This window comes from Oncorhynchus gorbuscha, linkage group LG18, assembly GCF_021184085.1.
Source record: "Oncorhynchus gorbuscha isolate QuinsamMale2020 ecotype Even-year linkage group LG18, OgorEven_v1.0, whole genome shotgun sequence".
NCBI lineage: Eukaryota > Metazoa > Chordata > Actinopteri > Salmoniformes > Salmonidae > Oncorhynchus > Oncorhynchus gorbuscha.
Window position 1 is genome coordinate 74,584,141 of NC_060190.1, and position 19,294 is coordinate 74,603,434.

Sequence of the window (19,294 nt, forward strand, 5' to 3'; positions counted from 1 at the left end):
TACAGTCTAGAAAATTGTACAAATAAAGAAAAACCCTGGAATGAGTCGGTGTGTCCACTTTTGACCGGTACTGTAGGATTTTTGGACCTAATGTAAGTAACCACATTGCCGTTTCCACCTGCATGGTATTCGGCCCGGGCCAGACGGATACCCTGATATCTCCATATCTACAGAAAGGGTTCTATTCCATCCGTAGCGATGAATATCCGCTTTATAGCACCACTGTGAGGACAGACGCTGGGAGACGAGAAGCAAGTGCAGGAAGTGAACATTTAATCAACAACGGACATGAAACAGAACAAGGACATCGTCTGGAAGGGAGAAATGATGACATGAATAACGCTCACATGGGGAACAAACTAAGGAACAGACAGATGCAGAGGGGAAATCAACAAAGTGATGGAGTCCAATGAGCGCTGATGCGCGTAATGATGGTGACAGGTGGGCGTAATGATGGTGACAGGTGTGCGTAATGATGGTGACAGGTGTGCGTAATGATGGTGACAGGTGTGTGTAATGATGGTGACAGGTGTGTGTAATGATGGTGACAGGTGGGCGTAATGATGGTAACAGGTGTGCGTAATGATGGTGACAGGTGTGCGTAATGATGGTGACAGGTGTGTGTAATGATGGTGACAGGTGTGTGTAATGATGGTGACAGGTGTGTGTAATGATGGTGACAGGTGTGTGTAATGATGGTGACAGGTGTGTGTAATGATGGTGACAGGTGTGTGTAATGATGGTGACAGGTGTGTGTAATTATGGGGACAGGTGTGTGTAATGATGGTGACAGGTGTGTGTAATGATGGTGACAGGTGTGTGTAATGATGGTGACAGGTGTGTGTAATGATGGTGACAGGTGTGTGTAATGATGGGGAGCCTGGCGCCGTCGAGCGCCAGAGAGGGAGAGCGAGAGCAGGCGTGACAACCATTGACAATTAAAGGCAATGTTCCCGCGGTCGCAGAGACTGCATTCACGGTAAAAGCTGCACATGTTGGTTCAGTCAGAAATGACCTTCACACAGTGGTGAACAATGTACCCAATTGTCATACTTGAGTAAAAGTAGAGATACCTTAATAGAAAATGACTCAAGTAAAAGTGAAAGTCACCCAGTAAAATACTACTTGAGTAAAAGTCTAAAAGTATTTGGTTTTAAACAAACTTAAGTATCAAAAGTAAATGTAATTGCTAATATATATATAAATTATTTCACATTCCTTATATTAAGCTAACCAGACGGCACAATAATATATATATATATATTTTTACAGATAGCCAGGGGCACACTCCAACACTCAAACATAATTTACAAACAAAGCATTTGTGTTTAGTGAGTCCGCCAGATCAGAGGCAGTAGGGATGACCAGGGATGTTCTCTGTTTAGTGAGTCCTCCAGATCAGAGGCAGTAGGGATGACCAGGGATGTTCTCTGTTTAGTGTATCCTCCAGATCAGAGGCAGTAGGGATGACCAGGGATGTTCTCTGTTTAGTGAGTCCGCCAGATCAGAGGCAGTAGGGATGACCAGGGATGTTCTCTGTTTAGTGAGTCCTCCAGATCAGAGGCAGTAGGGATGACCAGGGATGTTCTCTGTTTAGTGAGTCCGCCAGATCAGAGGCAGTAGGGATGACCAGGGATTTTCTCTGTTTAGTGAGTCTGCCAGATCAGAGGCAGTAGGGATGACCAGGGATGTTCTCTGTTTAGTGAGTCCTCCAGATCAGAGACAGTAGGGATGACCAGGGATGTTCTCTGTTTAGTGAGTCCGCCAGATCAGAGGCAGTAGGGATGACCAGGGATGTTCTCTGTTTAGTGAGTCCTCCAGATCAGAGGCAGTAGGGATGACCAGGGATGTTCTCTGTTTAGTGAGTCCGCCAGATCAGAGGCAGTAGGGATGACCAGGGATGTTCTCTGTTTAGTGAGTCCTCCAGATCAGAGGCAGTGGGGATGACCAGGGATGTTCTCTGTTTAGTGAGTCCTCCAGATCAGAGGCAGTAGGGATGACCAGGGATGTTCTCTGTTTAGTGAGTCCGCCAGATCAGAGGCAGTAGGGATGACCAGGGATGTTTTCTTGATAAGTGTGTAAATCGGACCATTTTCCTGTCCTGCTAAGCAATTCAAAACGTAACGAGTACTTCTAGGTGTCAGGGAAAATGTATGGAGTAAAAAGTACATGAATTCTTCAGGAATGTAGTGGAGTAAAAGTAAAAGTTGTCAAAAATATATATAGTAAAGTACAATACCGATACCCCAAAAACTCTTAAGTAGTATTTCACACCAATGAATTTGCATTTTAATGCAAATCTTCTGCGATACCTCTGTGATACAGATTGAATTCAGCCGTAAGTCTGTCTGTCAAAAGGATGGTCTGTCATTGTCTGTCATCTGTCTGTCTGTCTAAGTTACTTATTGAACGTCAGGGTTGCGTTCCAAGTGGCACCCTATTCCCAATATAGTGCACTACTCTGATCAAAAGGAGTACACTTCATAGCTAGGGAATAGGGTGCCACTTAGGATGCATGCAAGGTTGCTGTGGAGACGGTTCTACGGTTCTACTTGTCTTGTTTGGCCTGGTTGGGTGTCTTCGTGTTCTTCTCTGCCAGTGGACTCGCTGTAGACGCAGCTGTTGTGTCTGCAGCTGACATATTGGACACACACACACAGGGAGAGAGAGAGAGAGATCGATCAGTAAGATAAGGCAAGATTTTTGTCCACTTAGCACTCGTCTATATCCTGTACACTGATGAATAGCTGGTTCCCGAAGACTGCCGACGACTGTAGTAGTTAGTCTCCTTAATGCAGATGAAACTGCCCATGGCCCTGTTGTTGATGACGTTGTACGTTGCTGTGAAAGTCAAATGTTATGACAGAATTGATTTCATAACACTGTCGTCAAGGGCCAGCTGGTAGACACTGTAGATTCCAAGTATCTTGGCACAATAATTGATAATAAATGGAACTCTGAGTGTAACACTGACATGTTGTGTAAGAAAGGCCAGCATATACTTTGTACCTGGTAGACGGGACCTTGATGATACATTTTTTCAAGTCATACAAATATTCTGTCTATTCCACTAGGACTTCATGGACTAGTTCATTGTATTCCACTAGGACTGTGTGTCATTGTGATCCATGTGGATTTTATTTGTCATTTTTATGCTCTTTTCCTGCAAAACCAAAAATAAGCCCTCTGGGACAAATAAAGTTGAACTTGAGAGCTTGTCATCTTTTTTTCCTACAATATTTCTTTCAACTTTTTTAATTTCGAAATCTCTTCAAAACGTTGCCGTACATTCAATGGCACCGTCAGTATGCAGTATTTTATAAACACAAAAAAAACATTCCCAACGGCAACACACTACTGCAGGCATATCACTGAATGTTAGGTGCTCTGAAACCAAGGCAGCGTAGCCTAGTGGTTAGAGCGTTGGACTAGTAACCGGAAGGTTGCAAGTTCAAACCCCTGTGCTGAAAAGCTACAAATCTGTCGTTCTGCCCCTGAACAGGCAGTTAACCCACTGTTCCTAGGCCGTCATTGAAAATAAGAATATGTTCTTAACTGACTTGCCTGGTTATATAAAGGTCAAATAAAAAATTAAAAAATCACTATCACAGATATTTTCTCTTTTAATATGCCAAATGAAGCCACAGAGTTAAATAGTTTAATGGATATAAATAAATAAATACAAATAAACGCTGTCTGGCTGATTTCTAAAGGATTCAAAGAGATTAGGAGAGTGTCTCTCCTGTCTGCCACAGCTGCAGTGATTCAACCTACCTGCTAGTGCGTGTTGTTGTTGTGACGATGATGTTGCTGCCATGGGAACGGCGGAGCATCCCACTTCCTCCTCGGAGAGGGGGCACTCATGTCCCCCAGTAGCTTCTGATAGACTGTTCCGCGAAAACTCTGCTGCAAACACAGAAAATGTCCTTAATTAAATAGAATGGCAATGACTGTTAAAATGATCAAATTCATATTTGCCAATTTCCATTATTCCAGTTCAATTCCTGTTGTTGTTGTATTATGGAGACGGGAGAGAAGCTGTTCAGTCTGATGCTGAGTGACTTTAAATGCCGATCTTTAAAACGAGTCATTCCAGAACAGTGGATCAAAATGGATGGTTCCCCTCTGACTTTCTCTAGACCAGAGTGTTGCATCCTTTCATACATCTTCCGCCTCTATTCTGACAAACTATGAGGCAACATAGTGTTCACGCCCATAGCGTATCGAAGACACCGATACGGTAACCATAACGTAGAATACATATCTAGTAGATGTGACTCCATCCAGACACAGCAGGGACAACTCTATCTAGTAGATCTGACTCCATCCAGACACAGCAGGGACAACTCTATCTAGTAGATCTGACTCCATCCAGACACAGCAGGGACAACTCTATCTTGTAGATCTGACTCCATCCAGACACAGCAGGGACAACTCTATCTAGTAGATGTGACTCCATCCAGACACAGACACAGCAGGGACAACTCTATCTAGTAGATGTGACTCCATCCAGACACAGCAGGGACAACTCTATCTAGTAGATCTGACTCCATCCAGACACAGCAGGGACAACTCTATCTTGTAGATCTGACTCCATCCAGACACAGCAGGGACAACTCTATCTAGTAGATGTGACTCCATCCAGACACAGACACAGCAGGGACAACTCTATCTAGTAGATGTGACTCCATCCAGACACAGCAGGGACAACTCTATCTAGTAGATGTGACTCCATCCAGACACAGCAGGGACAACTCTATCTAGTAGATCTGACTCCATCCAGACACAGCAGGGACAACTCTATCTAGTAGATGTGACTCCATCCAGACACAGCAGGGACAACTCTATCTTGTAGATCTGACTCCATCCAGACACAGTAGGGACAACTCTATCTAGTAGATCTGACTCCATCCAGACACAGCAGGGACAACTCTATCTAGTAGATCTGACTCCATCCAGACACAGACACAGCAGGGACAACTCTATCTAGTAGATCTGACTCCATCCAGACACAGCAGGGACAACTCTATCTAGTAGATCTGACTCCATGAAGACACAGCAGGGACAACACTATCTAGTAGATCTGACTCCATCCAGACACAGCAGGGACAACTCTATCTAGTAGATCTGACTCCATCCAGACACAGCAGGGACAACTCTATCTAGTAGATGTGACTCCATCCAGACACAGCAGGGACAACTCTATCTAGTAGATGTGACTCCATCCAGACACAGACACAGCAGGGACAACTCTATCTAGTAGATCTGACTCCATCCAGACACAGCAGGGACAACTCTATCTAGTAGATCTGACTCCATCCAGACACAGCAGGGACAACTCTATCTAGTAGATCTGACTCCATCCAGACACAGCAGGGACAACTATATCTAGTAGATGTGACTCCATCCAGACACAGCAGGGACAACTCTATCTAGTAGATCTGACTCCATCCAGACACAGCAGGGACAACTCTATCTAGTAGATGTGACTCCATCCAGACACAGCAGGGACAACTCTATCTAGTAGATGTGACTCCATCCAGACACAGACACAGCAGGGACAACTCTATCTAGTAGATGTGACTCCATCCAGACACAGCAGGGACAACTCTATCTAGTAGATCTGACTCCATCCAGACACATCAGGGACAACTCTATCTAGTAGATGTGACTCCATCCAGACACAGCAGGGACAACTCTATCTAGTAGATCTGACTCCATCCAGACACAGCAGGGACAACTCTATCTAGTAGATGTGACTCCATCCAGACACAGCAGGGACAACTCTATCTAGTAAATCTGACTCCATCCAGACACAGCAGGGACAACTCTATCTAGTAAATCTGACTCCATCCAGACACAGCAGGGACAACTCTATCTAGTAGATGTGACTCCATCCAGACACAGCAGGGACAACTCTATCTAGTAGATCTGACTCCATCCAGACACAGCAGGGACAACTCTATCTAGTAGATCTGACTCCATGTAGACACAGCAGGGACAACTCTATCTAGTAGATGTGACTCCATCCAGACACAGCAGGGACAACTCTATCTAGTAGATCTGACTCCATGTAGACACAGCAGGGACAACTCTATCTAGTAGATGTGACTCCATCCAGACACAGCAGGGACAACTCTATCTAGTAGATCTGACTCCATCCAGACACAGCAGGGACAACTCTATCTAGTAGATCTGACTCCATCCAGACACAGCAGGGACAACTCTATCTAGTAGATCTGACTCCATCCAGACACAGCAGGGACAACTCTATCTAGTAGATGTGACTCCATCCAGACACAGCAGGGACAACTCTATCTTGTAGATCTGACTCCATCCAGACACAGTAGGGACAACTCTATCTAGTAGATCTGACTCCATCCAGACACAGCAGGGACAACTCTATCTAGTAGATCTGACTCCATCCAGACACAGACACAGCAGGGACAACTCTATCTAGTAGATCTGACTCCATCCAGACACAGCAGGGACAACTCTATCTAGTAGATCTGACTCCATGAAGACACAGCAGGGACAACACTATCTAGTAGATCTGACTCCATCCAGACACAGCAGGGACAACTCTATCTAGTAGATCTGACTCCATCCAGACACAGCAGGGACAACTCTATCTAGTAGATGTGACTCCATCCAGACACAGCAGGGACAACTCTATCTAGTAGATGTGACTCCATCCAGACACAGACACAGCAGGGACAACTCTATCTAGTAGATCTGACTCCATCCAGACACAGCAGGGACAACTCTATCTAGTAGATCTGACTCCATCCAGACACAGCAGGGACAACTCTATCTAGTAGATCTGACTCCATCCAGACACAGCAGGGACAACTCTATCTAGTAGATGTGACTCCATCCAGACACAGCAGGGACAACTCTATCTAGTAGATCTGACTCCATCCAGACACAGCAGGGACAACTCTATCTAGTAGATGTGACTCCATCCAGACACAGCAGGGACAACTCTATCTAGTAGATGTGACTCCATCCAGACACAGACACAGCAGGGACAACTCTATCTAGTAGATGTGACTCCATCCAGACACAGCAGGGACAACTCTATCTAGTAGATCTGACTCCATCCAGACACATCAGGGACAACTCTATCTAGTAGATGTGACTCCATCCAGACACAGCAGGGACAACTCTATCTAGTAGATCTGACTCCATCCAGACACAGCAGGGACAACTCTATCTAGTAGATGTGACTCCATCCAGACACAGCAGGGACAACTCTATCTAGTAGATCTGACTCCATCCAGACACAGCAGGGACAACTCTATCTAGTAGATCTGACTCCATCCAGACACAGCAGGGACAACTCTATCTAGTAGATGTGACTCCATCCAGACACAGCAGGGACAACTCTATCTAGTAGATCTGACTCCATCCAGACACAGCAGGGACAACTCTATCTAGTAGATCTGACTCCATGTAGACACAGCAGGGACAACTCTATCTAGTAGATGTGACTCCATCCAGACACAGCAGGGACAACTCTATCTAGTAGATCTGACTCCATGTAGACACAGCAGGGACAACTCTATCTAGTAGATGTGACTCCATCCAGACACAGCAGGGACAACTCTATCTAGTAGATCTGACTCCATCCAGACACAGCAGGGACAACTCTATCTAGTAGATCTGACTCCATCCAGACACAGCAGGGACAACTCTATCTAGTAGATCTGACTCCATCCAGACACAGCAGGGACAACTCTATCTAGTAGATCTGACTCCATCCAGACACAGCAGGGACAACTCTATCTTGTAGATCTGACTCCATCCAGACACAGCAGGGACAACTCTATCTAGTAGATGTGACTCCATCCAGACACAGACACAGCAGGGACAACTCTATCTAGTAGATCTGACTCCATCCAGACACAGCAGGGACAACTCTATCTAGTAGATCTGACTCCATGAAGACACAGCAGGGACAACACTATCTAGTAGATCTGACTCCATCCAGACACAGCAGGGACAACTCTATCTAGTAGATCTGACTCCATCCAGACACAGCAGGGACAACTCTATCTAGTAGATGTGACTCCATCCAGACACAGCAGGGACAACTCTATCTAGTAGATGTGACTCCATCCAGACACAGACACAGCAGGGACAACTCTATCTAGTAGATCTGACTCCATCCAGACACAGCAGGGACAACTCTATCTAGTAGATCTGACTCCATCCAGACACAGCAGGGACAACTCTATCTAGTAGATCTGACTCCATCCAGACACAGCAGGGACAACTATATCTAGTAGATGTGACTCCATCCAGACACAGCAGGGACAACTCTATCTAGTAGATCTGACTCCATCCAGACACAGCAGGGACAACTCTATCTAGTAGATGTGACTCCATCCAGACACAGCAGGGACAACTCTATCTAGTAGATGTGACTCCATCCAGACACAGACACAGCAGGGACAACTCTATCTAGTAGATGTGACTCCATCCAGACACAGCAGGGACAACTCTATCTAGTAGATCTGACTCCATCCAGACACAGCAGGGACAACTCTATCTAGTAGATCTGACTCTATCCAGACACAGCAGGGACAACTCTATCTAGTAGATCTGACTCCATCCAGACACAGCAGGGACAACTCTAACTAGTAGATCTGACTCCATCCAGACACAGACACATCAGGGAAAACTCAAGGTTATTTTTACTGCTGAATTTAATTAAAAGGGAGGAGGTGAGCACTGTTGTCAGGACTGCATTTAATTTCCCCATTTATTACCTACCTTTTACTCTCTCTACCCACTATGTCTATCTCCCTATCTCTCTCTCCCTATCTCTCTCTCCCTATCTCTCTCTCCCTCTCTCCCTATCTCTCTCTCCCTATCTCTCCCTCTCTCTACCCACTATGTCTATCTCCCTATCTCTCTCTCTCTCTACCCACTATGTCTCTCTCCCTATCTCTCTCTCTCTCTACCCACTATGTCTATCTCCCTATCTCTCTCTCTCTCCCTATCTCTCTCTCTCTCTACCCACTATGTCTATCTCCCTATCTCTCTCTCTCTCCCTATCTCTCTCTCCCTATCTCTCTCTCTCTCCCTATCTCTCTCTCTCTCTCTCCCTATCTCTCTCTCCCTATATTTCCCTCTCTCTCTCTCCCTATCTCTCTCTCCCTATCTTTCCTTATCTCTCTCTCCCTATCTCTCTATATCTCTCTACCCACTATCTCTCTCCCTATATTTCCCTCTCTCTCTCTCTCCCTCTCTCTCTCTCCCTATCTTTCCCTCTCTCTCTCTCCCTATCTCTCTCTCTCTCCCTATCTCTCTCTCCCTATATTTCCCTCTCTCTCTCTCCCTCTCTCTCTCTCCCTATCTTTCCCTCTCTCTCTCTCCCTATCTCTCTCTCCCTATCTTTCCTTATCTCTCTCCCTATCTCTCTATATCTCTCTCCCTATCTTTCCTTATCTCTCTCTCCCTATCTCTCTATATCTTTCTCTCTCTCTCCCTCTCTCTCCCTATCTTTCCCTCTCTCTCTCTCCCTATCTCTCTCTCTCTCCCTATCTCTCTCTCCCTATATTTCCCTCTCTCTCTCTCCCTCTCTCTCTCTCCCTATCTTTCCCTCTCTCTCTCTCCCTATCTCTCTCTCCCTATCTTTCCTTATCTCTCTCCCTATCTCTCTATATCTCTCTCCCTATCTTTCCCTATCTCTCTCTCCCTATCTTTCCTTATCTCTCTCTCCCTATCTCTCTATATCTCTCTCTCCCTATCTTTCCTTATCTCTCTCTCCCTATCTCTCTATATCTCTCTCTCCCTATCTTTCCATCTCTCTCTCCCTATATTTCCCTATCTCTCTCTCCCTATATTTCCCTATCTCTCTATCCCTATCTTTCCTTATCTCTCTCTCCCTATCTCTCTATATATCTCTCTCCTATCTTTCCCTATATATCTCTCCCTATCTCTCTATATCTCTCTCTCCCTATCTCTCTATATCTCTCTCTTCCTATCTCTCTATCTCTCTCTCTTCCTATCTCTCTATATATCTCTCTCTCTATCTTTCCCTATCTCTCTCTCCCTATCTCTCTATATATCTCTCTCCTATCATTCCCTATATATCTCTCCCTATCTCTCTATATCTCTCTCTCCCTATCTCTCTATATCTCTCTCTTCCTATCTCTCTATATCTCTCTCTTCCTATCTCTCTATATCTCTCTCTCCCTATCTTTCCCTATCTTTCCTTATATCTCTCTCCCTATCTTTCCCTATCTTTCCTTATATCTCTCTCCCTATGTTTCCCTATCTCTCTATATCTCTCTCTTCCTATCTTTCCCTATATTTCCCTATATCTCTCTCCCTATCCTTTCCTATATCTCTCTCCCTATCTTTCCCTATATCTCTCTCCCTATCTTTCCCTATCTCTCTATATCTCTCTTTCCCTATCTTTCCCTATATCTCTCTCTTCCTATCTCTCTATATCTCTCTCTTCCTATCTCTCTATATATATCTCTCCCTATCTCTCTATATCTCTCTCTCCCTATCTCTCTATATCTCTCTCTTCCTATCTCTCTATATCTCTCTCTCCCTATCTTTCCCTATCTTTCCTTATATCTCTCTCCCTATCTTTCCCTATCTCTCTATATCTCTCTCTTCCTATCTTTCCCTATCTTTCCCTATATCTCTCTCCCTATCTTTCCCTATATCTCTCTCCCTATCTTTCCCTATCTCTCTATATCTCTCTTTCCCTATCTTTCCCTATATCTCTCTCCCTATCTTTCCCTATATCTCTCTCCCTATCTTTCCCTATCTCTCTATATCTCTCTTTCCCTATCTTTCCCTATATCTCTCTCCCTATCTTTCCCTATATCTCTCTCCCTATCTTTCCCTATCTCTCTATATCTCTCTTTCCCTATCTTTCCCTATCTCTCTCTCTTCCTATCTTTCGTTATATCTCTCTCTTCCTTTCTCTCTATATCTCTCTCTCCCTATCTTTCCCTATATCTCTCTCTTCCTATCTCTCTATATCTCTCCCTTTATTCCTCCTTCCTTACCCTCCATCTGGCAGTGCGGCTTCTCGAGGGCGTCTGCAGTGACCTTGTCCTCGGTTCCCCAGGCCTCCTCGTCCTCCGGTAGCTCCAGCTCCTCCTCCTCCTCCCCGTTGGGCAGATCGTCCGGGCTGGGTCTGTCGGACAGACAGCTCTCTGAGGAACACTCATCACCTGGAATAATATCATATATGCTCATCTTCTACACCTATATATTGTGTTATATATATGGAGCTTGTGAAAACACATTTCTGTGCAATCAATCATTCAGTCAATCAATCAATCATTCAATCAATCACTCAATCAATCAATCATTCAGTCAATCAATCAATAATTCAGTCAATCAATCAATCATTCATTCAATCAATCAATCATTCAGTCAGTCAATCAATCAATCAATCAATCAATCAATCATTCAGTCAATCAATCAATCATTCAGTCAATCAATCATTCAGTCATTCAATCAATCATTCAGTCAATCAATCAATCATTCAATCAATCACTCAATCAATCAATCATTCAGTCAATCAATCAATAATTCAGTCAATCAATCAATAATTCATTCAATCAATCAATCATTCAGTCAATCAATCAATCAATCATTCAGTCAATCAATCAATCATTCAGTCAATCAATCATTCAGTCAATCAATCAATCATTCAGTCAATCAATCAATCAGCCAATCAATCAATCAATCATTCAGTCAATCAATCAATTATTCAGTCAATCAATCAATCATTCAGTCAATCAATCAATCAGTCAATCAATCAATCAATCATTCAGTCAATCAATCAATAATTCAGTCAATCAATCATTCAGTCAATCAATCAATCATTCAGTCAATCAATCAATCATTCAATCAATCATTCAGTCAATCAATCAATCATTCAGTCAATCAATCATTCAGTCAATCAATCAATCATTCAGTCAATCAATCAATCAGCCAATCAATCAATCAATCATTCAGTCAATCAATCAATTATTCAGTCAATCAATCAATCATTCAGTCAATCAATCAATCAGTCAATCAATCAATCATTCAGTCAATCAATCAATAATTCAGTCAATCAATCATTCAGTCAATCAATCAATCATTCAGTCAATCAATCAATCATTCAGTCAATCAATCAATCATTCAGTGAAATGTATTTCAGAAATTATGTACAGTTACAAGAATGACATGTGTTATAGCCTGGGTTGTCTTGCACACAACGAGCCTGTGTTCCTCAAATTGTGAAGAAGATTAGGCAAGGAACACACACAGAACTGAATGCACTCATGACTCTGTTCTATGTGCATCCACATTTCTGTTTGCCTGAGGTGGTTTTAGAAAGGCTAAACACTCTGAGATTGTATTTTATAACTTAGCTAGCCATATTGGTAATATAATAATCTTTCAAATGATGCCCACCTGACCTAGATTGCGATTTACACTGAGTGTACAAAACATTAACAACACTTTACTAATATTAAGTTGAACCTTCCCTTTCTCCCTCAGAACAGCCTCAATTCATCAGGACATGGAATCTACAAGGTGTCAGAACAGCCTCAATTCATGAGGACATGGAATCTACAAGGTGTCAGAACAGTCTCAATTCATCAGGACATGGACTCTACAAGGTGTTGAAAGCGCTCCACAGGGACGCTGGCCCATGTTGACTCCAATGCTTCCCACAGTTGTGTCAAGTTGGCTGGATGTCCTTTGGGTGGTTAGACCATTCTTGATACACATGGGAAAAACCCAGCAGCGTTGCAGTTCTTGACATACTCAAACCCATGTGCCTGACAACTACTACCATACCCAGCTCAAAGGCACATAAAGATTTCCACAAGTGTAAGGAGGAGTGTATAAGCAGTTAAAAAACAGTAATGAAGCCTAACCCCCCTAAAGAGCAAGTAATGCATAAAGGGAGGCACATTGGCCAGGGAAAAGAAAAAGGAAAGGAACCTAGGAAACAATCTCCTCTCACCTCCACCCTGCTGCTGCTGCTGTTGATACAGGTGGTGGTCGACCATGAACTGTAACTCTGTAGGGAGGGAGGGAGGGTGGGAGGGAGGGAGGGTTGAGGGAGGGAGGGAGAGAGGGAGGGAGGGAGAGAGGGAGAGAGGGAGGGAGGGAGGGTTGAGGGAGGGAGGGAGGGAGAGAGAGGGGGAGAGAGAGAGAGAGAGAGAGGGAGGGAGGGAGGGAGGGAGGGGGAGGGAGGGAGGGAGGGAGGGAGGGGGAGGGAGGGAGGGAAAGAGAGAGAGGGAGGGAGGGAGGGAGGGAGGGAGGCGGAGGGAGGGAGGGAGAGAGAGAGAGAGAGAGAGAGAGAGAGAGAGAGAGAGAGAGAGAGAGAGAGAGAGAGAGAGAGAGAGAGAGAGAGAGGAGGGAGGGAGGGAGGGAGGGAGGGAGGGAGGGAGGGAGGGAGGGAGGGAGGGAGGGAGGGAGGGAGGGGAGGGAGGGGGGGAGAGGGGGGGGGAGGGAGGGAGGGAGAGAGGGAGGGAGGGAGGGAGGGAGGGAGAGAGGGAGAGAGGGAGGGAGGGAAAGAGAGAGAGAGGGGGAGGGAGGGAGGGAGGGAGAGAGGAAGGGAGGGGGAGGGAGAGAGGAAGGAAGGGAGGGAGGGAGGGAGAGAGAGAGAGAGAGAGAGAGAGAGAGAGAGAGAGAGAGAGAGAGAGAGAGAGAGAGAGGAGGGAGGGAGAGGAGGGGGAGGGGGAGGGAGGGAGGGAGGGAGGGAGGGAGGGAGAGGGAGGGAGGGAGAGAGGAAGGAAGGGAGGGAGGGGAGAGAGAGAGAGAGAGAGAGAGAGAGAGAGAGAGAGAGAGAGAGAGAGAGAGAGAGAGAGAGAGAGAGAGAGAGAGAGAGAGTCAAAGTCAACGTATCATGTGTCAGAGTTCTAATTAAAGGTATAATGAAGTCCTAACACGGTTCGATAGGTGAAGAGCATCATCAGTCCTTTTCATTACTCTAATCAACCAGCCTTCTTAACTACACTCATTACAGTCCAAGCTGCTTGCAGTGAGTGACTCACCCCATGTTATGGTGTGTGGGCGGATGAGTGACTCGCCCCATGTTATGGTGTGGGGGCGGATGAGTGACTCACCCCATGTTATGGTGTGGGGGCGGATGAGTGACTCGCCCCATGTTATGGTGTGTGGGAGGATGAGTGACTCACCCCATGTTATTGGGTGTGGGAGGATGAGTGACTCACCCCATGTTATGTTGTGTGGGCGGATGAGTGACTCTCCCCATGTTATGGTGTGTGGGAGGATGAGTGACTTGCCCCATGTTATGGTGTGTGGGAGGATGAGTGACTCGCCCCATGTTATGTTGTGTGGGTGGATGAGTGACTCTCCCCATGTTATGGTGTGTGGGCGGATGAGTGACTCACCCCATGTTATGGTGTGTGGGATGATGAGTGACTCGCCCCATGTTATGGTGTGTGGGCGGATGAATGACTCACCCCATGTTATGGTGTGTGGGAGGATGAGTGACTCACCCCATGTTATGGTGTGTGGGAGGATGAGTGAATCGCCCCATGTTATGGTGTGTGGGAGGATGAGTGACTCACCCCATGTTATGGTGTGTATGCGGATGAGTGACTCACCCCATGTTATAGTGTGTGGGAGGATGAGTGACTCACCCCATGTTATGGTGTGTGGGCGGATGAGTGACTCTTCCCATGTTATGGTGTGTATGCGGATGAGTGACTCACCCCATGTTATGGTGTGTGGGAGGATGAGTGACTCGCCCCATGTTATGGTGTGTGGGCGGATGAGTGACTCGCCCCATGTTATGGTGTGTGGGAGGATGAGTGACTCGCCCCATGTTATGGTGTGTGGGCGGATGAGTGACTCTCCCCATGTTATGGTGTGTGGGATGATGAGTGACTCGCCCCATGTTATAGTGTGTGGGAGGATGAGTGACTCACCCCATGTTATGGTGTGTGGGCGGATGAGTGACTCTCCCCATGTTATGGTGTGTGGGCAGATGACGATACGCCGGTATCAAAGAAACTATGAAACTAGTCTTAGAACAAAAGTGTTTCTGAAAAGATTGTTCTGCAGAAGGAGAAGGATTTATTTTGGTTCCAGTTTAAGGAGTTTTATGTTCCGTTCCTGAGTAGAGTGGGAACTGAATCTGAATATATAACGTGGGTCTTGGACAGTCTCCTCAGAGAAACTATCAGCAGCTACTCCCTTAATTAACTTTACGAAGTTGTATTTTTAGTTAGTCACTCTGAAATGTCCCCTGATGTTGATCCCTGTACGGGGATCACAGCCATAACATGGCTTTAAAAGGTTGATTTGTGCAACACTGAGGAAACAATTCACACGTTTTAGGCAGATTTAACACATTATTACATTGAAGAAAGTCCCATGATTATTGTGGAGCCTGTCTGAAATGACATTATGTTGATGCACACTTGATGTGTCACTTTCTCTACATTTCTAAGCTATATTATCTTACCTTTCATAGTGGGCGTGGCTCTTGCTCCCTTCCTCCTCTGCCTGGGAGAGATCTTACCTTTCATAGTGGGCGTGGCTCTTGCTCCCTTCCTCCTCTGCCTGGGAGAGATCTTACCTTTCATAGTGGGCGTGGGTCTTGCTCCCTTCCTCCTCTGCCTGGGAGAGATCTTACCTTTCATAGTGGGTGTGGCTCTTGCTCCCTTCCTCCTCTGCCTGGGAGAGATCTTACCTTTCATAGTGGGTGTGGCTCTTGCTCCCTTCCTCCTCTGCCTGGGAGAGATCTTACCTTTCATAGTGGGCGTGGCTCTTGCTCCCTTCCTCCTCTGCCTGGGAGAGATCTTACTTCCGACAGAGATGGCCGCCTCGCTTCGCGTTCCTAGGAAACTATGCAGTTTTTTGTTTTTTTTACGTGTTATTTCTTACATTAGTACCCCAGGTCATCTTAGGTTTCATTACATACAGTCGAGAAGAACTACTGAATATAAGATCAGCGTCAACTCACCATCAGTACGACCAAGAATATGTTTTTTTGCGACGCGGATCCTGTGTTCTGCCTTACAAACAGGGCAACAGAATGGATTGCATGCAGCGACCCAAAAAAACGACTCCGAAAAAGAGGGAAACGAGGCGGTCTTCTGGTCAGACTCCGAAGACGGGCACACCGTGCACCACTCCCTAGCATTCTTCTTGCCAATGTCCAGTCTCTAGACAACAAGGTTGATGAAATCCGAGCAAGGGTAGCATTCCAGAGGGACATCAGAGACTGTAACGTTCTGTGCTTCACGGAAACATGGCTCACTGGAGAGACGCTATCCGAAGCGGTGCAGCCAACGGGTTTCTCCACGCATCGCGCAGACAGAAACAAACACCTTTCTGGTAAGAAGAGTGGCGGGGGCGTATGCCTCATGACTAACGAGACATGGTGTGATGAAAGAAACATACAGGAACTCAAATCCTTCTGTTCACCTGATTTAGAATTCCTCACAATCAAATGTAGACCGCATTATCTACCAAGAGAATTCTCTTCGATTATAATCACAGCCGTATATATCCCCCCCCAAGCAGACACATCGATGGCTCTGAACGAACTTTATTTAACTCTTTGCAAACTGGAAACCATTTATCCGGAGGCTGCATTCATTCTAGCTGGGGATTTTAACAAGGCTTATCTGAAAACAAGACTCCCTAAATTTTATCAGCATATCGATTGCGCAACCAGGGGTGGAAAAACCTTCGATCATTGTTACTCTAACTTCCGAGACGCATATAAGGCCCTGCCCCGCCCCTCTTTCGGAAAAGCTGACCACTACTCCATTTTGCTGATCCTTGCCTACAGACAGAAACTAAAACTAGAGGCTCCCACGCTGTCCAACGCTGGTCCGACCAAGCTGACTCCACACTCCAAGGCTGCTTCCAGCACATGGACTGGAATATGTTTCGTATTGTGTCAGATAACAACATTGACGAATACGCTGATTCGGTGTGCGAGTTCATTAGAACGTGCGTTGAAGATGTCGTTCCCATAGCAACGATTAAAACATTTCCTAACCAGAAACCGTGGATTGATGGTAGCATTCGCGTGAAACTGAAAGCGCGAACCACTGCTTTTAATCAAGGCAAGGTGTCTGGTAACATGACCGAATACAAACAGTGCAGCTATTCCCTCCGCAAGGCTATCAAACAAGCTAAGCGTCAGTACAGAGACAAAGTAGAATCTCAATTCAACGGCTCAGACACAAGAGGCATGTGGCAGGGTCTACAGTCAATCACGGACTACAGGAAGAAATCCAGCCCAGTCACGGACCAGGATGTCCTGCTCCCAGGCAGACTAAATCACTTTTTTACCCGCTTTGAGGACAATACAGTGCCACTGACACGGCCTGCAACGAAAACATGTGGTCTCTCCTTCACTGCAGCCGAGGTGAGTAAGACATTTAAACGTTTTAACCCTCGCAAGGCTGCAGGCCCAGACGGCATCCCCAGCCGCGCCCTCAGAGCCTGCGCAGACCAGCTGGCCGGTGTGTTTACGCACATATTCAATCAATCCCTATACCAGTCTGCTGTTCCCACATGCTTCAAGAGGGCCACCATTGTTCCTGTTCCCAAGAAAGCTAAGGTAACTGAGCTAAACGACTACCGCCCCGTAGCACTCACTTCCGTCATCATGAAGTGCTTTGAGAGACTAGTCAAGGACCATATCACCTCCACCCTACCTGACACCCTAGACCCACTCCAATTTGCTTACCGCCCAAATAGGTCCACAGACGATGCAATCTCAACCACACTGCACACTGCTCTAACCCTTCTGGACAAGAGGAATACCTATGTGAGAATGCTGTTCATCGACTACAGCTCGGCATTCAACACCATAGTACCCTCCAAGCTCGTCATCAAGCTCGAGATCCTGGGCCTCGACCCCGCCCTGTGCAACTGGGTACTGGACTTCCTGACGGGCCGCCCAAAGGTGGTGAGGGTAGGTAACAACATCTCCTCCCCTCTGATCCTCAACACTGGGGCCCCACAAGGGTGCGTTCTGAGCCCTCTCCTGTACTCCCTGTTCACCCACGACTGCGTGGCCACGCACGTCTCCAACTCAATCATCAAGTTTGCGGACGACACAACAGTGGTAGGCTTGATTACCAACAACGACGAGACGGCCTACAGGAAGGAGGTGAGGGCCCTCGGAGTGTGGTGTCAGGAAAATAACCTCACACTCAACGTCAACAAAACTAAGGAGATGATTGTGGACTTCAGGAAACAGCAGAGGGAACACCCCCCTATCCACATCGATGGAACAGTAGTGGAGAGCGTAGCAAGTTTTAAGTTCCTCGGCATACACATCACAGACAAACTGAATTGGTCCACTCACACAGACAGCATCGTGAAGAAGGCGCAGCAGCGCCTCTTCAACCTCAGGAGGCTGAAGAAATTTGGCTTGTCACCAAAAGCACTCACAAACTTCTACAGATGCACAATCGAGAGCATCCTGGCGGGCTGTATCACCGCCTGGTACGGCAACTGCTCCGCCCTCAACCGTAAGGCTCTCCAGAGGGTAGTGAGGTCTGCACAACGCATCACCGGGGGGCAAACTACCTGCCCTCCAGGACACCTACACCACCCGATGTTACAGGAAGGCCATAAAGATCATCAAGGACATCAACCACCCGAGCCACTGCCTGTTCACCCCGCTATCATCCAGAAGGCGAGGTCAGTACAGGTGCATCAAAGCTGGGACCGAGAGACTGAAAAACAGCTTCTATCTCAAGGCCATCAGACTGTTAAACAGCCACCACTAACATTGAGTGGCCGCTGCCAACACACTGACACTGACTCAACTCCAGCCACTTTAATAATGGGAATTGATGGGAATGATGTGAATATATCACTAGCCACTTTAAACAATGCTACCTTATATAATGTTACTTACCCTACATTATTCATCTATAATAATAATATATGCCATTTAGTAATATTATTATTATTATATTATTATATTATATATATATATTATTATTATTATTAATCTCATATGCATACGTATATACTGTACTCTATATCATCGACTGCATCCTTATGTAATACATGTATCACTAGCCACTTTAACTATGCCACTTTGTTTACATACTCATCTCATATGTATATACTGTACTCGATACCATCTACTGTATCTTGCCTATGCTGCTCTGTACCATCACTCATTCATATATCCTTATGTACATATTCTTTATCCCCTTACACTGTGTATAAGACAGTAGTTTAGGAATTGTTAGTTAGATTACTTGTTGGTTATCACTGCATTGTCGGAACTAGAAGCACAAGC

General features: G+C 45.8%; 1 protein-coding gene across 3 annotated transcripts in view; it reads right to left on the minus strand.

Moving 5' to 3' along the window:
* Nucleotides 1-1,993: 1,993 nt before the first annotated feature.
* LOC124002537 (protein phosphatase 1 regulatory subunit 1A-like) overlaps nt 1,994-19,294 on the minus strand; it is a 44,670-nt gene continuing 27,369 nt past the window's right edge. The window contains exons 5-8 of one of the 3 annotated variants that reach the window (XM_046310004.1): nt 13,001-13,057; nt 11,037-11,204; nt 3,775-3,906; nt 1,994-2,628 (exon numbers count right to left, since the gene is read on the minus strand). In XM_046310004.1, the coding sequence (XP_046165960.1) occupies nt 2,549-2,628; nt 3,775-3,906; nt 11,037-11,204; nt 13,001-13,057 (437 nt within the window). In that variant the 3' untranslated portion in view covers nt 1,994-2,548. Of the gene's footprint in view, nt 2,635-3,774; nt 3,907-11,036; nt 11,205-13,000; nt 13,058-19,294 lie in introns of all 3 variants that reach the window. The other 2 variants (XM_046310002.1, XM_046310003.1) reach the window with 2 other exon arrangements.